Here is a 27,075-nt window from a genome sequence, read left to right on the forward strand (position 1 = left end):
TTGTTCATTATCAACAATTTGATGCATTGTCTCTTTCTGTTATTGATTAAGGTGACAGTTGCGGTGTCTTTTTATGATAACACGTATATATAACAGGTATATTTTTGCCAAAATATACCTAATAAAAATTGTTGAAAATAGTCCATTTAAAGTCTTGGGGTTCGCATGAACCCCAAGTTTGGTTTGTGACTTTTTTTCAGAAAAAAATTCCAGAAAATTATATAAAACCGCTTTTATGGAAAAAAGACAAAAAACGTAAACAAAAATGAATTTCGTTCACTGAGTTTTCATCCCAAGTCGAAAAAAAGATTTAGAAAAAAGTTATAACCATTTAAACATGCGTTGGGGTTCGCACGAACCCCAATTTGTAAACTAGGGTTAAGCAGTTTTGGGTGATTCCCTAGAGGGGAAATTGAAATTTTATTTTTATCACCAAAACTAACGGTACCTGCCATATAACGGAAATAGAAAAGTTATTTTTTTTTTCAAAAACGGCTCTAAAGATATTGATTAAAATTTTTGTGTCAAGTATTACACATAAGAGCCAACTTTTGAAATAAAAAAAAATATTTTTTTGTACCGTTATTAACGGTACCTGTCATAGAACGGTTTTTTTTTTATTTATGAATAACTCGTACAAGACTAATCTGCTTTCAACGAATTTTTTTATAAAAGAGTGTTTAAGTAAAGTAATATAAAAATTTAAGAAAATTTTCAAAAAACACACTTTTGGATTTCTTAAAAATATTTCAAACATTTTTTTTTTTGAAAAATCAATTTTTTGAAAACGGTTCGACGAAAAATCTTTAAATTTCGTTTTTATGTGTAAATTAATTATTTCTAATGGCATACCAACTTTTTTTTTGAAATATGTTAGAAAATTTTTATTTATAAAAAATTATTTTTTTTTAAAAAACGGCGACAACGATTTTCGAATTTTTTTTTTTTTTGTTAAAACACCTTTTTATACAAGAAATAAAATGGCATAGGTACTTGGTTTTTTGTAAAAGATCACTTCAAACAGTGTTTAATTAATTATAAAAATAGATTTAATTTTTTTATACTACTTTTGAAATTTCTTCAAAATAACAAATTTTAAATTTGTTGAATAAAAACAAAAAGCTTTAACATTTGAGTTACTTTAAGCATAAGAGCAAGTACGTGCGACCCCAGTCGTGCGATTTATTTTATACTTAATTTAGATTTTTGGAGTGGTTAGTTGTTGCTTTATTTTCCTCAAAAAGTACATCACCTATTACAAAACTTTTGATGCAGTCTTAGTTAAATATATAAATAATGGTAAAAGTTACAAATTTCCTATATAAATTTGTACGATGAAAATGGATATTTTTGTTCAATATATATTTAAGGCCTTAACTTTCCCGAAAATATCACTTTTGAAAGTAATGGACATGATATGCACTTTGAATGCATTAAAAATGAGAAGAAAAAAAAGTATCATACTGGCTTCATAATAAGTTTGAATTCTTTTTCTCCACAATTCGTTTTTAGTAGGCAGTGGCGTATTCAGAAAAAATTTTGGGGGGGGGGGGCATGATATTTCATGCCTCATGTGTTTTATGTAGGTATTTTGTATTAAATTAACAACAAATAAACATTACAAAACAATAAAAATATAAGTTTTGATAATATTTTGTCCAAAAATTGGAGATTCATTGAAAAAGATACCAAGTTCACGAGCAGAAACAAAGCGAATTGAATTCGATCAGAAAATCGAAATTAGCGAAAAAATGTAGAACACCTAATTTCACCATCGGCAACGCAAGTGAATGCTGAAAAAGGGAAAATGCAGAACGTAAAAGTCTCAAAAACTAATTTTCAATGAAATTCTTTTGATGTTTAATCCGAAATATATATTTTTTAATAATATGTTCCTTTTTTAATACAAATCAGAAGCACAAACTGGAATTTGCTTAAATAAACCATTAGTTATGTTGACCACTAAGATAAAGTGATGTGAAAAAGCCACCAGTAGAGAGAAATTTTTTACGTTACGTCTGACTTTCTCGTAAACGACGCGACGTAACCGATAAAAAATGTCAATAAATATTTATATGTATATGTTTGTCGATTAATACTTTTTTGTATAACCCAAATCAAATTTTATTTTTAAAATTTTTAACTTTGAAACTTATTTTATTTTAAATAGATCAAACGATTTTCAAAAAAATATTAAATTTCTTGCTGCACAAAAAATTTCATTCCATATTTCATTTGAAGGTCAAAACCAATAAAAAAACAATTTTTTTACTTTTTTAAAGATAAGATTTTGAAAATCAAAAAAAAATTATTCTTTTGCTAAGTTTTAAAGCGAAAGTAGATATTTTAAGCAACTTAAATTAAATTTGGCAATTAATACACCAATTCGAAATATTAAAAGTGTAAACCAAATTGAAATTTCGTGATTTGTCAGATTGTTTTTTCTTAATTATCAAAAAAAAAACACAAGGCAAGTAGTTGTTTTAACCCTCTGTCGGCACACGGGTGCGAATTTGGCAAGACAAAAATGAAAAGTGGTCACAGAAAAGTGTCTTTATAAGGGTAAAAATACATTTTTTTGGAATTGTGAATACAGTATTCGAATTCCTCGGAAAATTCTACATCAATTTCATATATGATTCTTCATAAAATAGTGAGACCGAAAAAAGTTCTAGCGCCATGAAACAGTATAAACCAAATTCGTAAAAAAGAGGTGTGCCTACAGAAAGTTAATTTTCATTTTGTTTATCTTTGTTTCGAAAAAGGATTTTTTTTTACAAGGAAATTAAGTAAGGTTAAGTTATCTTCTTGATCCTTCTGAGATATTAATATTTAAGTCAAAACCATGTTAGTTTTTGCTGCTATCAATCAATAATCTCGGAAAAAAATTACTTATACAGAAAATTTACGAAAGAATTAAAAATAATTTGATCAATCTCCCTTTTTTTATTTTTGAATGTTAAAAATAACTTTAAAAAAATATTCTACCTATCTTTCTACAAGATTTATCAAGATTTTCACTTAATTGAGAAAAAACCACAAAATCCTAAAAAAAATATATATAAAAATTGGGCTTTTCAAGACTTATTTAAATTAATGTTTTAAGATTTTGAACGATAGGTATCGATAATACGATACATAAGAAGAAAAAAAACCCTTAAGCAATTTTAGAGCTAATCTGTCTTTGATAGGAATAAAAACATAAGAAACAAAAATATGTACCTAAGTTCTTAAAGAAAAATATGTATTACAAACCGCATTTATTTTGCCTGCATCAGCACTATTATTAATTTAGTTGATTTTTGTTAAATACATTCATTGAATGTTACTTCAAATTAAAAAAAAGCATATACTTACTTGAATACTTCTTGAGTTATTTTTTTTTTAACTTAAGAAACAACATATTCAAAAAATTTTATTTTTTTGTTTTTATTAGTAGAGTAACTAAAGCAAATTATTAGGGAACCTGGCCGAACAGCTCTGATTTTGACGATTTTTTTTTTCAAACGTAGGTAATTAAAAATGCTTTAAAGTCTATAGATTAAAAATTGCCGGTGTTGCCGTATTGTTTTTTAAAATTAAAATTAATTTTTTTTTTTTTAAAAACATTTTTTTTTGCTTAAATTTCATAAAACAAATGATAGCAAAAGATTCTCTAGGTAATTTAAGGAAAATATATAAAAGGCAGTAAGGGACAATCTTCCATCGTTTAAGCGATAAATGCAATTTTCTAACATTCCGACCTCAAACACAAAAAAAATATTTTGAAAACAACGGCAACACCTACAATATTTTAAAATACATTTTTAAAAAGACAGAAGCTCATTCTTAATTCTTATCTCTTAAATTTAAATCCACTAAATGTAATCAAGACTTTTTGAAAAAATGGTCCTCAAACTCAGAATTTAAAAAAAAAATGTTATTAGAAAAATTTAAAATGACTTTTTTCCAAACTTTTTCTAATAAAATATGAATTTATTTAAAAAAAATGTTTGGCCATAAATATTATCAGTTGAATTTCGAAGCAAAAAAGGTAAAATATATCACACTTTTGAAAAAAAAAAAATGAAAAATTACTTCAATTTCAATGGTTTTTTTTATTAAAACTGAATTTTTGCATTGAAATAATTAATTTTCTCAAAGAATGTGGTAAATAGGAACTTTAAATTTTTGCTGTTTAACTTTCAACAATAAGGGTTATTAAATGAATAAAAAATAATTTTATGTTTAGATGTTGAACTTTAAAAAAAAAAAAATTACATTTTTTTTCAAAACTTTTATTAAAAAAAGTTCTTCGAAAATGAAATACTTTTTAATTTTTTTCATAAACCGTTATACTTATTGACATTTCCTTTTATAATTTGAAATCATAATAAATGCGGCCAAAAAAATTTGAAAATAAATGCATTTTATATTACGACCAAGTTTAAAAAAACGACATGTTAAAATTTTTTCAATAATTTTTTTTTTTTCAAAAATCTGAGTTCAATTACCATTCTTTCAAAAGCCGTTCATTCAATTAACTTAATTTTAATTTTACATATATGACTAAGATTCTAGCTTTTAAAAAATGTATATTTGAATATTGTAGGTGTTGCCGTTGTGTTCAAATATTTTTTTTTGTGTTTGAAGTCAATTAATAAGAAAATTGCATCTATCGCTTGAACTATGGAAGACTGTCCCTCACTCCCATATATTTTTTTTCCTTGAATTTCCAAGACAATCTTTTGGCATCAATTAATTTATGAAATTTAAGAAAAATTTTTGAAAAAAATTTGTTTTTGTTTACAAAAATCTTCAATTAAATTTAAAAAATCAAAACGGCAACACCGGCAATTTTTAATCTATAGACCTTAAAGTATTTTTAATTACCTACGTTTGAAAAAAAAGATCATCAAAATCTAAGCTGTTCGGCCGGGTTCCCTAATATTGCAAATTTTTGAGCTTTAGTTACTCCACTATAAAATAAATTTGCAAAAATTAGAATATCTACTTAAAGTTTGATTTTAGTTTAAAATAACAGTAATTTCCCTCGATTTTTCAAATAATTTAAATTAAATATTCTTAACACGAAAAATTATTGTAATAGTTCGGCGATCCATGGAATATGGGAACATTACTATTGGGAGGTTTGCTCAAGCTAATTACTATTTTTATGGAACACATTGGATTTAAATCACTTATTTCATTTTCTAGTTTAAAGGGTAAAGATTAGGGCTGTAAAAGTAACGACAAAATGAGTACCCGCATGTATACGTTACTTTTGGTACTAGTACCCGCATCAATAATATCGTTACTCGTTACTTTCGTATGCTTCGTACATTTCGTATATTTCATGTATTTGATACCATTGAATAATTACAAATAGAAGTGACACCGCAGATTACTCATGCGACTATAAGAGTACCGGAAGATAGATGAACTACATGTTTGCGCCTCAACTATCATGTATTTTCGAGTTGAGTCTTAACTAATAATTTTTTTAAACCTTCATAAAAAAATTAATAATTATTATTATACATTTCAAAGAGCTTATATTGATATAAGTTTTCGTATTTTGAAAAGTCATATTAGTCTAGAGAACAAGGACGATGCCTTTTACTCCTACTGGCCTAGGTTCGAATACCGGTAAAATTTGAAATTTTTTTCTTTTGCGGAGATTTTTTTTTTTTAAATTTAATTAATTTTTTTATTCTAGTAATGTAAAAAAAAAACAATCTCAATTTCCCGTCAGATTCGAACCTGGGCAGGTAAACTTAACAGACATTCACCTTATTCTCTAGGCTATCTCCACTTTTTGAAATAGGAAAACTTTTATCTATATCTATAAGCTGTTTAGGATTTGATTTTGGGTTGCTGGATTTGCTTTTGGATTGTTGGATTTGCTTTTTTAATTCAACGCACGATACTAGCGACTACAATTTTACAGCGGAAGTTTCCCTGGGTGTCCACTTCTATTTGTAATTATTCAATGTTGATACGTTTCGTATGTTTGGTATTTTAAATACCTATGTTTCGTACGTTGGTATAATGGAGTAAACAATTTTTTTTTTAAAGCAAAAACAATTTGTATAATCTAAGCTACATTTTAAAGCCATAAACATTAATTTAAGTTGCGGTGTTCTCATATTATAAGAGTTTGAAGGTAGCTAGCTATACTGTTTTTTTTTTTCGATTTTTTTTTTAATCAAACGTGGAAACTTTTTTTTTATTTTTTTCCTAATTTTTCGACAAAACTTTGGTAATTTTTTGTTTATATTCGTTCAGTAATTTTATCACAATTCTTTAGAGGACTTTATTTCAAAAGTGCATCGCGCAGATCTCGGAATATTAACACTTCAATGCAACCATGTCGAACAATTTTTCATTTTTTTTTTTCTATTGAGAGTGATTTTCAAACCTCGTTTTCTTTGTTTTTTTTTTTTTAGTTGAAAATTTTGCAATGAAAATAAACAAATTTTTTTGAAATAACAATGGGTATATTTCGGGCACATAGAGAAAATACTAAAGTGTCTCTTTTGATATTTCTGTATAAATTATTATCGATAACACAACGATACCTTGGCACTACTGTTTTTATCGAGACAAAAGTAATCTACACATAATTATCAGGAGTTAGCATTCCGACTACGGTTACGATATCGATACGAGATGCTAAATGCGACAAATTGAGTGTATCACTTCGTTTCGTATCTCATATATCGGATGATTTAGTACTGAAATTGGAATGGGTTCGTTACTTCAATACCCAGTAACGAAACATACGAGTAACGATACTGTTTAGAAAGTAACGTTTCGTTACTCGTTACAGAAGCAAATACCCGCATTTTAGTAACGAATACATACGATTCGCTAAAGCTCTAGTAAAGATAGATTTTTGACAAAAAAAAAAAAAACGAAAATTAACCTTCTTTAAATTTACAAGGAAATTACATGCAATAATTAAATCAGTATGAATGATTAAGTATAACTCCTAGGGGTTAAAATAAATTTAATTTTTAAATTTAAATAATCTCTTTTTTTCACTACAGCTCCTCAACAAACGTGATTTTTTTTATGTATATTTTTAGCAGCTTATTCTATCCTCTGTTTTAATGCGTAATAAATATAGATTTTTTACCCCCACGTCAAATTTGTAAACTTAAAATCCACTTACCTCAGATGATGTCAAATAGCACAACCTGGAATCGGTGCTATCAATCGATGCCTGCTGAACGATACCATAACGTGCCTCACGATCACTTAAATAATCTGAACGTAAACTATCTTGACGTATAAATTCACCCCTGCAATATAGCAACCGAAAAACAAAAAAAAAGAAGAAAAAGAAGAAAATAATATTTCTTTATTATTCACACTCAATTTGGGGGATTGAATTTGATTAGAAAGAGACCTTTGCTCTAAGGAATCAGCGCGTGCACTTTTATAGCCTGAATCATTCAAGCTGCTATCCTGACGGAGTGACGGTAGAGAATCCCACGGCGAGCGCTTATGACCAGAGCCAGTTGAAAGTGGTGGCATCATACCCGTACCAGACCCAGAGCCCATTGTGGAACTTCCCGAACGCCAGCCATCAGAATGGCGAAACCATTGAGCGCGAGCCGATTCCCCAATGCAAGAGGCGCAGCGGGAATTCGAAAAACTTAGCAATTCAACAAATCATGAAACAAAACATGAAACAAACAACAAGAACAAGAACAAAACAAAAAATGTATGAGTTTAAGATGATTTAAGTTTTTTTTTTTTTTTAATGCATCATAGAAAGAGATGTCATGAATTAATGAGAAAGAAGCTTTAAACTATGTCAACTTACCTTGCATTATGATCACTCAAATAACCGCGATCGCGTTCGCGTTCTCTTTCACGTTCTCTGATCAATTCATTGCGATCACTGTAGTAACCATCGCGCTCACGATCACGATCCTTGTCACGGGTTGTTAATGGCCTATGCGGAGGTAGTGGTAATGTTGATGACTTGGCATTTGCTACAGATCCTTGAGGAAAACGAAAAAATCAATATAGTATCATTCTTGTATTTTTTAGATGGAAAATTAAATAATAATTTTATATATGTGTGATTTTTCTACCAATTTTTGAATTTAATTTAACAAAATAAAATTATTAAATCAAACTGCAATCAGATTATAGTTTTTTTTGGAAACTTGCAATAGCAATGATTTAGAATAAAATTTTGATGTATACTTATAGGTTTTGAGAATTTACAAAGAATAACAAAAAAAAATTAAGCAATCTACTTACGACGTCTTAATGGGTATGGGCTACGCTGGGTGGATCCTGGTAAACTCTCAGCAAACTCTGATGGTTTTGTGATATATAGGGGTTTTTGTTGTATTTTTTTTTTTTTTAGATATTAAAAAGGTTTTTAATTTTTTTTAAAGCGTTTAGAAAATAAAGTGCAATGCATAACATTATGTTCTATAGCTACTGATAGCGAAAAATTAAACAACAAATTAAAATATTAAAGACGCAAACATTTTGAAAATAAAAACAACATAATAGATGACCTCCGTAGTAAGAAATTCCTTAAAAATTTTCCTTGATTTCTTTGAACCAACATAACGAGCAATTCCCGCAAAATGATCATATGTGTTTGTTTACAGAAAAATGTTTATATTCTTTTGTTTTTAGACTTATTGGAGATAATTTCTTGGACAATTCCTGATTACATTAACACAAAAAAAGTTAAATCTGATTCGTTCTTAATTTTCTAAATATACATATAATACAGTAAAATAAGGTGAAAAAAGGGGTAAATCTCGGAATGAATGCTAAAAGAAATTTTTTTTGCTCAATATATTCGTTTTGGCATTCTATAACATACCTCAAAAGTCTAGAAAAATCTAATGTCCGCGAGTCGCGATTTTCAAGGTCAAAGTGCGAAATTAGATTTTCAAAATTAGCAATAATAGACAATAGTATTATATACACATATGATACATGTCTTCGAGGTATTTTTTAATGCTGATGCCAAAAAATCTAAAATCAAGACAATCTGACGTCTCTGAAAAAAGTTATACTAGTTTTTCATCTGTCAACCCATATTATTATAACAGTTGAAAACTTACTACCGAAAAACTTTTAAAAGTTATGGTAGAGGAACCAAATTTTGCATGAAGGTTTTCATATCCATTATTATTAGGAATCAAAAAAAATGCAATGAAAATAAAATGCACGACTGGGGTCGCACGAACTTGCTCTCGCAGTTCAAAGCACTTTTATGTTAGCGTACTTGTAGATTTTACGAGCTGTCTCTATATAAATTTTAAAGAAATTTTTTTGAGGTTGGGGAAGAGCCGACATTTAGGGCAAATTTTTTTTATGAAGTAAAAATTTGTTTTTATTTGACTTTTTTGGAAAAACTAAAAATGCAGTTTTATTGCAATTGCTTTGAATATTACGTCTGCAAAGTTTAATCCAAATCGTTAGAGCTGTTTTCGAGATATTTGGTTTAAATAAAAAAAATTGTATGGGAGTTACACTTTCTAATTGAGATATAAAAAAACAAAAAAAAAAAACAACTTTCAAAATTCCATAAAAATCATCTGTACCAAATTTGAAGAAAATCCGTCCACCCGTTTAGGCTGTGGAAATGTGTACAGATGGACGCACAACCGCACAGACGCACGGACGGAATTGCGAGACCTACTTTTTCGGAGTTGTCCATCATCGTAATGTTGGTTTTGATTAAAACCTCAATTTTTTTTTTCGACACGAAACCAATACTTGCCCTATAGAGCAAGTAAAAACATACATATCTATGAAAAATTGGTATTTTTTGAAAAAAGGGAAATTTTGGGATATGCACTAAAAAACATCCAGGTACAATTAATTCCAAATCTAATTTGACGCTTACGATTTATTGTCGTTTTCGATTGGTTTCACTCAAGAATTGACACATTCTAAAATCGAATGGAACAGGTCAAATCGCTTACACTCAATTCTATTTTTATTTCTGTGAAATTTCAAGTGTCAAATATTTTTAATTTTATTATTTTTTTTTTTTCTTGCAAATGAAAATCATGGCGTTCATGGAAAATCATGGTCATTTATCCATTATTGTATGAATTTTTGATTTATAATTAATTTAAATTTCAGAAAACAAATTGTTGAATCAAAAACAAAAAAAGAGTGTGTGTACACATGTACACGCGACTGAAGTTATACTTCTCATTCAGTATATGTAAATGAATTTCATTTGATATTTTTAATTTCTATTATGAAGTAATTAATCCACACTTAGTTTTTTTTTACATTTTTATCAAGTGAACAATAAATTAATTCTTTCATCCTCCTTGAGTCCATGTAATTTTCAATTTATTCTGTGAAATTTACTCATGTTGTGCGGTTCAGAACGTACGGTATATGGTTAACGAAAGTAAATGAATTGCGCATAAAATGTGCGATATGGTAATTTTATGAGAATTGTGTGTGCTTCAGCACTAGTAGTAGCAATATGGAACTTGCAGGGTTGCTACAAAGCTCAAAAGTTAGCTGAGTTCAGTTCACAGCCCAGCTCAAATTTTGAGCTAGCTCACTTTTGAGCTATGTACCATAGCTCAGCTCATTTGAGCTGAGCTGAAAGTGAGCTGAGCTGATGGTTGAGCTGAGCTGTTGGGTAAGCTGAGCTGTCGGTGAGCTGAGCTGTTGGGTGAGCTAAGGTAAAGTGAGCTGAGCTGAGCTGTGATGGGTAAGGGGATACATTGATTTTTATTTGGAAAGTATAATGAAATATGAAGATATTTTAAACTTTTATAAAACACCATAGCTTAAGATGTTTGGTTCTAGTTATTAATGGAATTATTTTAACACATGGATATTTTTATAAATAAAACAGATAATTTTTCGTGATCTTTTTTCTTGGTTTTTTTAATAGTAAATATATTTCTATTTTTTTTAGTAAAATATTTCTTTTTTTATCATAAAAAAAAATTCCGGTACAATTCGGTTTTTCGACTTTTTTCAAAATTCCGAGAAAATCGCGTTTGAAAGTTGGGGTAAATTTTTTTTTCGAAAAAACCCCGAATCTTTGAACGCTCCTAGAAGCTAAACCGCTTGAGAGCAATTTTTGGGAGTGATGCCAAATGATAGCTTGTGTCATGGGCCTACGCTTTGCACATTGTCAGATTTTTAAAATATCGCCTTCCATTTTAAACCGCCACATCATGCCTATTTTATCAGAATCGTGCCTAATTTTTTTTTACTTTTAAGTTCTCCCGGTTTGAGAACGCGTGGACCTACAGGGATGGGAGTTGTACCCAAATGTAGGTTAGAGTCCAGGCTACCTTTTGGCATCAAAAAATTTGTTTTCATTTTCTTCAAAATTTCGCGATATAGGCCTTCGAACGCTTTGATCTAGAAACAGGGGAGTGGTGCCATATGAAAGCTTATATTCTCAGCTACCCGATAGTTTTTTTTCCGGTTTTTCGATTTTTTTCAAAATTCCGAGAAAATCGTGTTTGAAAGTAAGGGTAAAATTTTTTTTCGAAAAATCCCCGAATCTTTGAACGCTCCTGGAAGCTAAACCGTTTGAGAGCAATTTTTGGGAGTGATGCCAAATGATAGCTTGTGTCATGGGCCTACGCTTTGCACATTGTCAGATTTTTAAAAAATCGCCTTCCATGTTAAACCGCCACATCATGCCAATTTTTTCAGAATCGTGCCTACTTTTTTTTTTACTTTTAAGTTCTCCCGGTTTGAGAACGCGTGGACCTACAGGGATAAGAGTTGTACCCAAATGTAGGTTAGAGTCCCCGCTACCTTTTGGCATCAAAAAATTTGTTTTCATTTTCTTCAAAACTCCGCGATATAGGCCTTCGAACGCTTTGATCTAGAAACAGGGAAGTGGTGCCATATGAAAGCTTATATTCTCAGCTACCCGATAGTGGTATAATCCGGTTTTTCGATTTTTTTCAAAATTCCGAGAAAATCGTGTTTGAAAGTAAGGGTAAAATTTTTTTCGAAAAATCCCCGAATCTTTGAACGCTCCTGGAAGCTAAACCGTTTGAGAGCAATTTTTGGAATGATGCCAAATGATAGCTTGTGTCATGGGCCTACGCTTTGCACATTGTCAGATTTTTAAAAAATCGCCTTCCATGTTAAACCGCCACATCATGCCAATTTTTTCAGAATCGTGCCTACTTTTTTTTTTACTTTTAAGTTCTCCCGGTTTGAGAACGCGTGGACCTACAGGGATAAGAGTTGTACCCAAATGTAGGTTAGAGTCCCCGCTACCTTTTGGCATCAAAAAATTAGTTTTCATTTTCTTCAAAACTCCGCGATATAGGCCTTCGAACGCTTTGATCTAGAAACAGGGAAGTGGTGCCATATGAAAGCTTATATTCTCAGCTACCCGATAGTTTTTTTTCCGGTTTTTCGATTTTTTTCAAAATTCCGAGAAAATCGTGTTTGAAAGTAAGGGTAAAATTTTTTTTCGAAAAATCCCCGAATCTTTGAACGCTCCTGGAAGCTAAACCGTTTGAGAGCAATTTTTGGGAGTGATGCCAAATGATAGCTTGTGTCATGGGCCTACGCTTTGCACATTGTCAGATTTTTAAAAAATCGCCTTCCATGTTAAACCGCCACATCATGCCAATTTTTTCAGAATCGTGCCTACTTTTTATTTTACTTTTAAGTTCTCCCGGTTTGAGAACGCGTGGACCTACAGGGATAAGAGTTGTACCCAAATGTAGGTTAGAGTCCCCGCTACCTTTTGGCATCAAAAATTTCATTTTTCATTTTCTTCAAAATTCCGAGATATAGGCGTTGGAAGTTGGGGGCGCTCACTTTCAGCTCAGCTCAAATGAGCTGAGCTATGGAACCTAGCTCAAAAGTGAGCTAGCTCAAATTTGAGCTGAGCTGTGAGCTGAGCTGAAATGTGAGCTTTTTGCAACCCTGGCAACTTGCCACATGGAAATTACCACATGCAACTTGTCACATGCAACTTCCCACATGCAACTTGCCACACGCAACTTGCCACATGCAACTTACCACACGCAACTTGCCACATGCAGCCTGCCACATGCAACTTGCCACACGCAACTTGCCACATACAACTTGCCACATGCAACTTGCCACATGCAACTTGCCACATACAACTTGCCACATGCAACTTGCCACATACAACTTACCACATGCAACTTGCCACATGTAACTTGCAACGTGTTGTGTGTTTTATGTTTGCCGTACTGCGGCGTACTGCATTTTTAAATACTAAAGTACTCACTACTCTAAAGGTGAAACGACATCCCTGCTACCCATGGTGATCGCGTCATAATCCCTTTGACATTCTTGTCAAAAAGTGAATTTTCATACTCACCCTCCCATAAGAAGTATAACTTCAAAAACATTGATTGAGTGTTTTTTTTTTGACATGTGAGTGAATTCCGATTTGAATTCTGATTTGAAATCGAGAAGAGAATAATTTCTCTTCTCAGAAGCGTTCTAGCTGTCAAATTCGTGCGAATAAAACACTATCAGAAGGCTTCTGAATGATTCCGGACGCTTCCGGAGAGCCAATTGAAAACGACATGTGTGTGAAAATGAACGTTGCCCTCTTACCAGTTAATGTTTTTTTTTTTTACAAATTTTTGATTCAATATGTTGGAACTTAGAATATTTCCATCGATTACCATTTCTTTTAAAATGGAATAATTAAGATAATCTAGGTTTCGCAGACCAGAGAATTTTCGATTTGAAATTTATAGAAGTTTTACTGAATTTCTAAAAACTTACAGTAATTTCTAAGATTATTTTTTTTTTGCTATCGTATTTTTTTAAATTTAATTTTAGAAGTTAACCAAATTTGTACTACCACAAGATAACAACTTTTAAAAATGTTTTAGAAATTTTAATAGGCTAAGCAACATGTTGTTAAATAAGACTTTGACGTTTTCTTTTATTTTTCTTCCTAAAATGTACTTATTAGTATCTAACCCTCTGTCGGCACACGACGAGTGCGAATTTGGCAGGACAAAAATGAAAAGTGGTCACAAAAAAGTGTCTTTATAAGGGTGAAAATACACTTTTTTGGAATTATGAATACAATATTCGAATTCCTCGGAAAATCCTACATCAATTTCATATGTGATTCTCTACAAAGTAGTGAGACCGAAAAAAGTTCTAGCAACATGAAAAAGTATCACCGAAATTCGCAAAAAAGAGGTGTGCCTACAGAGGGCTAACATTAAAGAGCAGCACCAAAAAAGATGCTCTTATGTAAGTTAGTAAACCATTAAAATGGATGTTATTGATAAAGTCCGGGAGAATTGTGCAAGGGTTTACAAAAGTTTGTTTTTTTTTTTTCAATTCTTTTCTAAAACTTATTAGGGGTGGTATGCAGAAGACTTTACGTCAGTCTAATGAGAATGAGATCTTATATGAGGCAATTAGATGGAGTTTTTGCATTTTTTCAATGATTTGGTATGTAAGTTATTTTACCTCACTATAGTAGTCTCAAAACACTATTCATTTTCAAAATAACTTTTGACGTGATAACGTCTTATAAATCGATGAACCATGGCAGCCACCACAAAAAAGTGCCGCCATTTTCTAACGTTACACTCTCGCACTTTCGCAGTGCGGCAAAAAATTTCAATTCAAAACTAAAAATAAACTATTATAGATACAAACATCTTCTATAGCTTATTTAAAGGTTAATAACCTAAAGCTTAATCCAAATGAAGGATTTTTAAAAATTCCGTCATTTAATAGGGTAAACAGGGGTCAAAAGGAAAGATGAAATTTGGGCTAAAATCTAAACGCAAAGTCGTAGAAAATTTATTTTTTTTGCTATAGATAGATGGGACTAATTTAGGAATAACTGCATTTAAGAAAAAATTCTAAAAAATTTTGAAACTAAGCTATAACGTTTTGTATGAACGTTGTACACGTGTTGGGGCTATGACAAAATGATGATTTTTGGTAAAGGAAATTATTCTTGACAATTCTAAAGATGCCAGGTGAAAGATGAGAAAAAAAAATTAGGAATCTTATACGGATTTTTTTCCAACACTCTGCGTTTCGAAATATGAATTTTTGAAAAACACCTTCAAAAACACGTTCAAAAAATTTCAAACTTATAGGACATGTAGGTTTTGGCCTTATGCATACATGTGCAAAAACTTGGAATCGTGTAGTGAGTTTTGACTGAATAATGAAAGAAACAAATTTCTAAAAAACACGTTTTTTGACCGTTTTTTACCGATTATCATCGTTTTTTATTTTTATCTTTTTTTCTTTAATAGATACTAGAATAAAGTATATCGAGTTATGATAGACCATGACTACGACTATATGTGTGCGAAATTTCAATCATTTTCGTAAACACTATTTTGAGATAACGGTAAAATAAAATTTTAGAATTCAACAGGTTATAACTTTTTACAAAAAGCAGATAGAAATTTGATTAAACATTTATGAGCATTCTGATACAACTACCTTTCATTTGGTATATCACACATAACGGTAGACTAACTACAAGCTACACAATGTTAAATCAAGAAACTTGCGAAAAACCTCAAAACACCAGTGGAGATCTGTTGCCTCCCGAACAGCCACCAGTGTGGGAAGTACCGTAATCTCAGTCTGGAAATTCGACATGGTTGACTTTAAAAAATTCTAACTTCTCTTGTAGGCATCTTTGAAATGAGATTGATACGTCATATGAAAGGTGAAATAATAAGCATTCACATGGTATACAATTTTTTATAGGTTTTCAAACAAAAAAATTGATTCCATAGCGTGAGAACATAAAAATAAATGTTTTTTTTCGTTGCTTTTTTTAATGAAATTTGATCGAGTTCAAAAAATTCTAGCTCTTTTTGTAGATGCCTCATAAACCTGATCGATATATGTTTTTTGAGCTAAGACAATACGCTTTCAGAGCTTTAGGTTGTTAGGGAAAAAAATGGAATAAATGACATGAGAAGATAAAAAATCATGTTTTTTTTGCTTTTTTTTTGATGAAAATGATTGTTTTCAATACATTATTTTTATACTTTTTGCGCATTGTAAAAATTTAAAAATGGTTTTATTGAAGAAATACTTGGCTTTTAAATTGCATAATTTTTTTTGTAAGCTTTTAAAATAAAAAAAAATTAATATAATGAGAAAATAAAAAATGTATTTTTTTTAGCTTTTTCTTGTAAATTATGATTGTTTGAAAGAAGTAAACTATTCAATTGACTCATTTAAACAAAAGCACACAACCCGTTTTCTGACGACGTTATCACGTAAAATCATCGTCCGTAAACCGGCTTTACAGACAACCTCTTTTTTTAATTAAAAGCATTGTTTGTAATAACCCTAATTTATTTGAAATAATTTATTTTGACAAAAAAGTTGAATTCCAGACTTAAAAAAAAATGCTATAATAGCGTTTATGTTAGAATATTTGCTAATGAATTGTATTGAATGAAAACCTAAAATTGTATTCCTCTTTTTTAAGCAAAAACTACATCGAAACACAAAGTGATGATATTTTCTAGTAGTTTTAGTTTTTTAAATGTCTCTTTTTTAGCTTTGCTTACTTTTTGTACTTTTATGTTTATGATTTTGTTTTGTGGCTCTACTTAAAAATCTTTCAACAACTTCGATGATGATCCTGAAACCTGAATATTGAGAATCACCAATTAATTGTAGAAAAATCATTATTTTGTTTTTTGTTTTTTTAGTCAAACGACCACTCTGAAAATCATCACTATTTCAACAAATACAAATTTGTTAAGGTCTCAAGTTAGGTTGGGGTAGACTTATAAAAGATTTTATAATTTAACTTTAAAAACAAAGACTTTTAAATTATTTTAAAATTATGCTGAACCGATCTTGATGTGAAGAGTAATTAAAATGACTTTGCATGTAGCCATTTTACAAAAATAAAATAATAAATGGGTCGTCAAATTCCTTTGCCCAACATTTAATAAAAATAATTAATTTTTGCCTCAAAGCAATTGAAAAAGGAAAATTTTTGATATCTCAAAACCTTAGTACAAAGCAAATATGATGATGGTTTTTTGCAAAAAATGCAAAATACTATGGGAAAATGTATATTTTTTATTGGACATCAAAAACAACTCGATAGCTCAAAAACTAGTCTTGAAAGAATAAATTTGTAAACAGTTTGGAATTCAGCACACTAAAGTCAATTAAAATCACACACCTAACAAAGTTCTTCTATTATAGTTTAAACATTTTTTGTGAATAATTTTATGAATCTATTTAAATTTTGTTCATAGGAAGAATTTAACTGATAAATTATCGTATAAAAATTATACAAAACAATATTTGAAAGCTAGGTTCTTTGCAATCATTAGAAATATCACGATTTTTTTAATGTTTAGTTTTAATTACACTGGTCGGCAACGAAAATAGAGCTTGAACCAAACCATACTTTTCTAAAGGATTTTTATGTGCTGATTCCGAATCCAAAGTCAAAATTTCACCAGCACGTGACGTTTTCGAAATATTTTAATATTAAAAGGTCTAAAACGCGTTTTTTGTACTTTTGACGTTGAATTTCATCACCGTAAAATTTTTTGCAAAACTACTTATGCAATCTCCAAGCCAGATTTTATCGTCTTAAATATGTAAATTTTTTTTTCAAAATAATTTATTTCTAGAAGTTATTTGAAAAAGTAAAATATTATCTAAAAATACATATTTTAAATCAAACGTCAAAAAATAGCGAAAAAAGTGATGAGCAGAGCTCAAAAACTAGACGTGATGGAATAAATCTGTAAACAGATTTGAATTCAGCACATTCAAGTTAATCAAAGTCACCTTACAGAGTTTTTGCTCCCGACTTTTTTTTGTTATATGCAATATGCCGACCAGTGTTATTTTTCCTAAGTTTGTTAAATTAAAAAAAAAAAAGCTTCGTACCATTTTTGAATAATTATCCTTATTTTTTAATTTTTTTTTATTTTTGCAATTTAAATTTTTATTTTATTTAAAATTTAAACGATATTATTTATTATCCCTCAGAATAGGAAATCTATTCGACGATAATTCTGTACATTTGCACATTTACTTCAGATGTATTAAATTTAAAAAAACTTACTTAAACTTAAAAACAAAAAAATTACCATTTTTTATAAACAAAAAAAATAATGAAAAAATTAAATTTTGGGATATTTTTAATGACTGAGTGACTCTTAAGTCTAAAAAAAAATATTTGATACTAAAGTAGAACTAGAAGAACGTTTGGAGACTTGAATTTTGATCAAAAATTCTCACGGAATTTTGCTGTAATGGGAATGATTTTTCATTACCTTGTCATTTCAGAAGTTCACAAAATAAAAAAAATAAAAAAAAAAAAAAAAAAAAAAACAGAAAACAAACAACTGTGAATTAATGCGATTTGAGTCAGGAAAATGTATTTTGTGTCAGCCGTTTTTTTTTTTTGTAATGTAAGCAACACGTTTTATAATAAATTTTTTAAATTAAAAAAATAAATGATTATTTAAATAAATTAAAGCACAAACACAAATTAAAGGCGCAAAATAAAACAAAAAACACTTGAAGTTGCCTAAAATTCCTAATTGAAGCAAAATTGACGTCAAATAAAAATAAGCAACCACAATGCACAATTCTATTGTTTTCTTAAACAAAACCAACACATTTATATTAAACACCCACTCACCCAAATTTTCCATGCTTTGTGACAACAAAGCTTCAAATGTATGCAAACTATACGATTCAGCATCCATTCCTTTGGCCAAAGTGTTGCGCAAATGCATCTCATACTCCAGCAATAATCTAGACGTTGGACTGCCTGGAGTTGGTGTGACATTTGGCTGACCTGGATGATGATGAGGATGACCTCTGCCACCGCCACCAACACTTCTCTGACCATAAGACTGATCCTGATCAGAATTGCCATTGCTTGAACTTGGCGTAGTGGCATAACATTGATTGTCGAACATGACGTTGTCCGATGGTGGCGAGCCCTCCAAGCAGCCACGTTCCCTTTCCAACTCCAAGTAAAGATTTCTTTGTGGATAGCCGCCACGTCCAATTTCATGAGATGATCTTCAAAACAAAGGATATCGAAATTTAAAAAGTCCTTTAACGGCGAATTTAATTTTCAAAAAAAAAAAAAAAAAAACTCACCTGGATCCGGAGAAGCGTGATGCCTGACTAGATGGCCTTCCCATTGAATTATTGTTATTCATGATGTGATGCATTCCATGCTGGTGCATAGCATGTTGTGGGCCCAGAGTATTGGCCATGTTGGCTGCATTGTAGTAGTTGTAACGGCGACGTCCCATCTCTGGAGAAGTAACCGGGCTCTCGGTGCTGGGCATGGGCTTCAGCATGCGTTTCAATGTGCTAGTGTCGGTTGCCATGTTCATGTCTTCGGTGCTCTTTGTCTTACGTCTGGTGTTGTTGTTAATTATGTTGTGGTGCATGTCGTGCGATTCGCGTGTCTGCGTAGGTATACGAAAAAAAAAAATGTAATAAAATTAACAAAAAGGGATTTTTTTTTGTTAAGTTAGTAAGGGTTTTTTCTCTTTATATCTTGGTGACGAAAAGGTCGGCGAATGACAAATGGAACATGAGTAGAAAATGCAAGAAGGTAAATAATCCAACGACGGCAACGAATGACGTTAACTCTATACGATTAAATCCTTAATCGATTTTTTTTGTTTCTTTGTTGCCAGAAAATACCATCAGGTAGAAGTTCTGATGATGTGTGTTTGGTTTTAATTAATTAGCAGAGCGCAGCAGTACCTATTTTGTTTACTTGTTTGGATCTAAATGAGCAAACACGAAGTGCATAGGATTTAAAAGGGGGTAGATACTTTTGAAAATGATGTTACTTTAGTGTAGTATTTGTATTATAAGAAACCTTCAATGATAAATGTCTTCGATATGCACTTTCTTTCATTGAGAAGGTTATTTTTTTCTTATTAGCGGTTACTTTTTAACAACAAGGTAGCATTGTCAAGTTAATTTTACAACTGAATAAAGAAAAAGGTTTTAATCTTGGCCTCAATTCTAAAGACTGTTCTATTTTAATTCTAATTTTAATTGATGTGACGTCAATTTTAAAAAAGCTTATTCGACATTATTGATAGCTTACAAATTTTTATTTTAAGATTAACATCAACTTCTTATTTAAAATGTCAGCTATTGTCAGTTATTTTTATGACGTCTTTATAAAAAATACTGTCAATAAATCTAAAGAAAATTATGTAGTTTTGAATTAAGGACATTACTAGGCATCGATTTTGCAATAGTTTTATTTTTTCCGTTTCAACATCTGCAATCTACATAAATCAATATTCAAACTTCTAGCATACATAACTAAAGTTCGAGAGGAGGAGGGGTGAAGGTTTCCTTTTATGAGGTTTCGTTTGTAGGTATTATTAAAACTAAGCGAATTGCACACAGTTATGTTCTAAGGTTTTTTTTAGGGACATAAACTGATGAAAAAAAAAAACATTTTTAGTCAAAGGTCGTAAATTGACAGTCACCTGTAAAATTCTATGCCAAATGGCTACTTTCAAAATAAGTTAGAGAAAGTTATGATTTAAATTGATATTTTGCTATACAAAATTTGTTTATGAGTTTATTCTTCTCCGGTGTAAGGTTTCAAAAAATTAAGTTTAGCAGTCATAAAAACCACAACATTCATGTGCAAACTTAATATTTATATGATCTAAAAACCAGAATTTCTATATTAATCTATCACGTCTACTATATTCAGCAATAAATTTGAATATCTTTTGATATGATCCATGATTTCCAGAACTTCTCTGCAAAATTTTCGGACGCATAACTAAATATAAATTTGTAACTAAATATACATTAGTATTTTATAACATCTCTATTATATCTTTGCCGCCGGGTACAAAGGGGTTAAGACATAAATGATAGTTTGCCATGAATGATGAATTTTTTAGCATTGATTCTCTTATTTTTATATTAAAGAGTTGTTCTTAATTTATGTTTTTGGTAAAAAATAAAAGAGAAAAAAGAGGTTGTTCTTATTTCATCGAAACATGAAAAGTGCAATTTTGTGACTTAACCCCTTTGTACCCGGCAGCAAAGATATTATTTTAACAAATTAAAGTTTTAGAAACTGTCCCAAACATTCGCATCGCATTGATATAGAAATATTTAAAAACTTTCACCACCAAAGTTTTTTTTACTTTTCGTGACTGGGTCAAACGTACAGTGGGTTGCCAAATTAATAGGGATAAACGAAACTTGCCAGCCCGCTTCAATACTTATTTTTTCTTATCGAGGAATAACATGATATTTTGTACTTTATGGCAAGTACCCCATCTTGCATACAAAAAATTAAGTATTGGACCGGTCTGGCACTTTTCCGTTCATGAATTCCATAGGAAACGTCTTTTTGTGCTTCTGCCCTGTTTCCCCTATTTTTTAACCAAGATTATGATTTTTTTTACTTTTTTTAAGTCGTTTCATATCTACTTAATAAGTGCAACTAAATGCGACAAAAAAAATTTAAGGTACTTCGAAAAAAACGAAAAAAATTGAGCAAAGTAAACCAAAAAAAAAAAAAATCGCTATTAATTTGGCATCCCACTGTACTTGCTCTTGTAGTTCAAAGTATCTTTATCTTTTATGTCTATTGGAAATTAAAGTTTTTGTTAAATTTCGAAAAAAAATAAAGTTAAGAAAACTTTTTTTTAATTTTTGTTTTGCATCTAACACTTCAAAATGATAAGAACTGGTTCATACTTAAGGAAATCAAATTATAAGAGTTGTTAAAATATATATGAATAATAACAGAAAGAACTTAAGTGAAACTCTTGTCTTTTTCTGGCTGGAAATGCGAATTTTATTGTTTGTTGCATCCCTTTCACAAATAAATAAACGACTATTTGTTCGGGAAACACGAATTTTTTTTCGATTTAAGAAAAAAGTGAATTTTCTAAGTGATTTTTTTTAACTTCAAAGTAATTTTGGTGATAAATTTTGATATCGACAATCAAGTTATGAATGGTATTAATAAAAAAAATTAAATTTTATATGCAACTCTATTTTTTAATACGGAGGGGTTGAAGACTTAAAAAATTTGCACTTTTTTCGATTTTTTTTTTAACATTAGTATTTTTAAAATAGCGCAACACGCCACAACATTGCATAACCTATATACCTATTATTGAACTGCTGGATATTTAGAACAATCTTGCATTTCAAGAGATTGCCCAAGTTTGCACCCCCGAAAATAAAAACCCCTTGAAAAAAAAACTCGGGACCAAAACGTTCGTAAGCGAAGTATTAAAATACTCATAACTAGGTCAATTAGGGTCCAATAGACCTACAATTTGAGCACAATATTCGTGAGATATTAAAAAATTTTAATGCAAATAAAAAAAAAAAAAACTGGGTTTACCTTGAAAAAAGTATGTTTTTTATTCTTAGGAACATAAATAGGTCATTAAATAATGGTATAAATATGTCCATAATATTGCAAAATCTTATACAAAATCAATTAAAAAACGCAAACATTTTTTTTTTCTAAATTTCATCTTTAAAACTTAATTTCTCATAAACTATTCAATGAAACAACTTGAGTCAAAAAATAAAATAAAGAATAAATTACTAACTTAAAAAAAATTATAACACAGGATTGTACGTGCATTTTATGATTTTTAATATTATTTTTTTCTAGGTGGGTAAGCACTTAAGTGGCTTTTACTGTACGAAAAAAATGAAAATTTTTCCTTCCGAAAAACTTTTTTGTTATTTGGTACCTATTTGATGTGGGAAATGTGCCCAAATATTTTTGGCCAGGTTTTAGACCAAAATACCGCACTGTGCGTCGTTAAATTTCGATGCTTGTCAGTCAGTCGTATGATAATTCACTTTATTTCTAACTATTATTGTTGATTTTTTTGCCAATAAATTTATAATAAAATAAAACAAAGTTTAACAAATGTTTGACTAAAATCAAATATAAATATGCACTATTCAAAAATATATGCTACTCTCGGAATCTAATGCTGCCACGCCGACGCACGCCCCACACTTTTCCAGCACAACTTTTGTTTTTTGTTTTTAGATGGGTTTTTTCAACCCACTTTTAAAATAAAATGGAGCTGGAAACACACTCGCGAAGATCGTCATTAATTGACGCCTTACTAAGCGCTGATTTCCTCATTTTTCGTTTTAATTTTTTTTGGACACAACTCGAGAAATAAGCAGTGCGTAATCTTACCCCAAATGACTCTATAGCCAAAGAAAGCATTTCGTTCTATCAATTACCAAAATGACACTCTTGTCAAGATGCCAAACAATGGGCAGGTTCAGAAACGTTAGGGACTAAATATTTAGGTAATTTCTCGGACTCTGATTGGTCAAAAAGAAAACATTCTAATTTAGGTAATTTTATTGGAGAGCTGACTGGAAATTTAGACAAAAAAACTTTCTCTAAAAATTTAGGAAAGTTTTTTTTTTTTGTCAACATCACAACTGATCGTTTTTATAATTACAGATTTACGGTAACATAATTAGATCAATTTGTGTGAAAAACGATTAAAAAGTGCATTTTCGGTTATAATTAATATTTTTTTATTTATTTAAGTAAAGTGAAATTTGGTGTCTGTCCCATGCGATCTCTAAAATTCTCAAGTAAATTTCGAAATTTGGCAAAAATGGCGTATCCAAACTAATCTAGTCAATTTACTCAAATTTCCGTTCAGAAAATTACGTGGCCTAAATATCTAGTCCCTAATATTTCCTGAACTAAAAAAAATTCCAGTTGAAAAAACAAGTATATTGGACAGTTTACAACCAATACTTGAAATAACATTGATCCATTATTTCGTCAGTCCAAAAGAAAACTCACTAAATACAAACGATTTTAAAAGTTTTATCTTCGAACCGACGCGACGACGACGATTTGCTCTTCAAAAATTGAGTCAATCTGTGTTTTAATTCAATTTCATAAAATACAAACTTAAATATTATAGAGATAAATAACCTCTGTTGATAACTTTAGATACTGAAACTGCAGAAGAAATGCTATCGCTAATACTAGATTTTGAATTGATAGCACTCAAACTGAACCGTAGGTCCTTCAAAAACGTGAGAATCAAAAAGAACTAACATTTTTTGCAATAACTAAAATATATCAATTGCTTTTCTCAGTTATAGGTTCAAATTTGCAATTTTTTCGCAAAATTTTCAGAAAAATGTCAACGAATTCAGAAAAAATTTGAATTTTTTTGTTTTTCAAACTTACCATTTCATCGTTGTAGTCCTTGTTGTAGTCTTTGTTGTAATCTTTGTTGCGTGTGCCAGTACCAGTTGATTTAGTGGAAGATAATGTATTCTGCTGCAAGGTACCACCAGCTTGTGTGCCTTCTGACTTACAAGTCTCCATATCGCCACGTTGTCCAGTCCCCATATTATCATCTTGTCCAATCTGTGATCCCACATGATTCTGTGAATTTGAATCAACTCCTCCTCCTCCGCCACCACCACCACCACCACCGCTAGTGGCATTTACTCCTCCTGCTATATTTGCATTGCCCCCAGTAATATTCTGTCCACTGGTCATGGTGTTAGTTTCTTGTGATTTTGTTTGACGTGAAAGTGTATCTCCTGAAAAAAAAGCAAGTTAGTATAAATATTCACCACATTTATCAAAGACACAAACCCAAAAGCACAATTCACTTTTTATTGGGGAGATGTGTGCTTTTAGCTGGAAAAATAAACAAACTAAAAATAGTATTTTACCTTGTCCTGATTGCATTGACTGTGTTCCAGATGCAACATTATCATACAAAGATGTGCTGGATGTTGCATTGAGAACTTTTTGTCCTCCAACTTCTGTGTCTGTAGCCCTAGAAGCTGTACGAGGTAGAGTTGATGAACCTATATGAAAGGATTTTTTTTTTTTTTTTTTTGTTTTGGTTTTATTCAAAAATGTCCTTCATATTTATTCAAAATTCAAAAAAACGAAAAAAAAAATTGGTTAAACAAACCTCGATATCTTGGATCCTGTGCACGTAAGCGTGCATATTGTTCAGCTGTCATGCATGTGCACTGGGGCTCACGTACCCTTGATGGACTTGCCGGAGTGCTGACGGGCTTACGCTTCGCCTTAACCTTACTCTTGCCAGGTGGATCCAATTTCAGCGAATAGCTCGAGGAGGCCTTTCGTGAAAATTTGAAAGAAGGCGACTGTAAAACGTCGCACTATGTTAGGTTAGTCGGTTGGGAATCACAAGGTTCTGTTTGTGCGGCTTTTTTTTTTTTTGTTTTTTGATAATTTTTTTTTTCGTATCTTAATTTTCAATTTGTTACTTTTTGAAAAGTTTTTTTTTTAAATTAATTTTTGATTAAGAGAATTCAGAGAGAGAAACATTTTGCTTGTAACGTGTTAAGTTTTTTTTTTTTAGATTTTTTTGAAAAGAGAAATACGACACACACATACATACTTAGGCAGAGAAGAAAAAAAAAAACAAACATTTTTGAAAAATTCTAGTGTTTTTTTTTTTTAGTTAATTTTTAATTTTTTGTTTAAGACAAATTTTATTGTTTTCGAATAAATGTGTCGTCTTGGTTTAAGTAAAGTTTTTTTTTTAAGTTTTATTAGTTTTTGTTCAATGTTAAACTAATTTTTGTTTTTAAACTACAAAGAAAATAATAATTTTTTTAAATCCAATTCTATGGATTGAATTGTCTAATTTTTAACCGCTTTTTAGGTAATTTGGGGGCAGGGTGGGTATTGGAAATATTTAGAGGAATTACTAGGTTTTTATGGATTTTAACGGGAATTGGATAGGGTTTTATTAAGAGCTTGGATTTAGAAATTCTACATACTTTAAGATGGTTTTGTTAATAGTTTTTTAATTTTTTTTTTAAATCATTGATTAATTTTTCTTAAAACTCCATTACAATTTGTATGTTTTAAATAACTTGATTTTTTAAGGAAACAAATTTAAGACAATCTTTAAATAATATCACCTTATTAAATTTTTCAAGTATTTTAGAAGTTTTCCTACATTTAATATTATATTGCGAAACTTGTTTCCCCAGAAGGGCCTCCCATAGTCGACAGGTCAACAGGCCTCAGCGAAATAGGATTTTGCTACTGATTAATCCTAAAACGAAGGAGCGTTTCCATCAAGGCACTTCGAACAAATGACGGTAGCGAAAGAATTATTTTTTAGAATCAACAGTAGCGTCACCTGTTCCAAAAGGAACTGTCCCTCCAAGTAAGGGGCTCCTGCTGCTTAGGTAGGAGTAACTTGCTTTTAAGAACTAACTACAAGCCTTGAATATGAAAAATCCAAATGATGGCGACCTTAGCAAACGAAAATAAGACAATATGAATATCGCATCTGCATCGACCAAACTGAGCGGAGCGAAACGTCATAATCTCAAGCACACGACTCCTATACCTCAATATAAAAAAAAAGAGCTGGCGGTCTTAAGATCATCGAACCGTCAACCAAATTGAGTACCTACGACCGGCGCGCTTTGGTGCCACTAGTGCTTTTGACGTCAAAATTCATTTGCACGGCCATTTCTTGACGAAATTTCATGAAATTTGGTACACTGAAGGACATTTGTATGGAAAATACGAAAAAAAAAACTGCCAACTTTCTTTTATTCAAAATGGCGGCCAGAATAAGCATTTAAATAGATTTCTCTTTTTGAAAATAGTATAAAAACTAGAAATTTGGCTATATACAGGACAGAAAGGTTTTAGATCTGAAATATAGAATTCATAGATCCATATTTTTAAATAGGTAAATCAAAAATTTGGAAAACAAAGTCCAAAAATTCCAAATTAGTTAAACACATTTCGAGACCTCTTATTACGCTATTTCATGGATATTGTTTTTTTTAATTTAAAAAAATTGAATATTTTGGGTTTATATGGTTGTCAACTATGGTTTAAAAAACATGATATAATGAAAAATTTCAATGTTCCATAAAACTGAGAATTTTTTTTCGTAAACCAAAATATATGTACTTTTCTAATAGATTTTAGTATTCTAAATTCATGTCCGAAGTCGAAAAAAATTTAAGACGTCATGTTTTTGAGATATAAGAAGTTCAACA

General features: G+C 30.4%; 1 protein-coding gene across 1 annotated transcript in view; it reads right to left on the reverse strand.

The window, feature by feature from the left end:
- LOC129908972 (protein still life, isoform SIF type 1) overlaps positions 1-27,075 on the reverse strand; it is a 419,398-nt gene that overhangs the window by 385,039 nt on the left and 7,284 nt on the right. Inside the window, exons 4-12 of the mRNA XM_055985825.1 lie at positions 24,987-25,200; positions 24,739-24,876; positions 24,242-24,603; positions 19,129-19,445; positions 18,659-19,047; positions 8,260-8,316; positions 7,814-7,994; positions 7,394-7,642; positions 7,157-7,286 (exon numbers count right to left, since the gene is read on the reverse strand). Coding sequence (XP_055841800.1) covers positions 7,157-7,286; positions 7,394-7,642; positions 7,814-7,994; positions 8,260-8,316; positions 18,659-19,047; positions 19,129-19,445; positions 24,242-24,603; positions 24,739-24,876; positions 24,987-25,200 — 2,037 coding nt within the window. The remainder of the gene's footprint in view (positions 1-7,156; positions 7,287-7,393; positions 7,643-7,813; positions 7,995-8,259; positions 8,317-18,658; positions 19,048-19,128; positions 19,446-24,241; positions 24,604-24,738; positions 24,877-24,986; positions 25,201-27,075) is intronic.

This window comes from Episyrphus balteatus, chromosome 2, assembly GCF_945859705.1.
Source record: "Episyrphus balteatus chromosome 2, idEpiBalt1.1, whole genome shotgun sequence".
Classification (NCBI taxonomy): Eukaryota; Metazoa; Arthropoda; class Insecta; order Diptera; family Syrphidae; genus Episyrphus; species Episyrphus balteatus.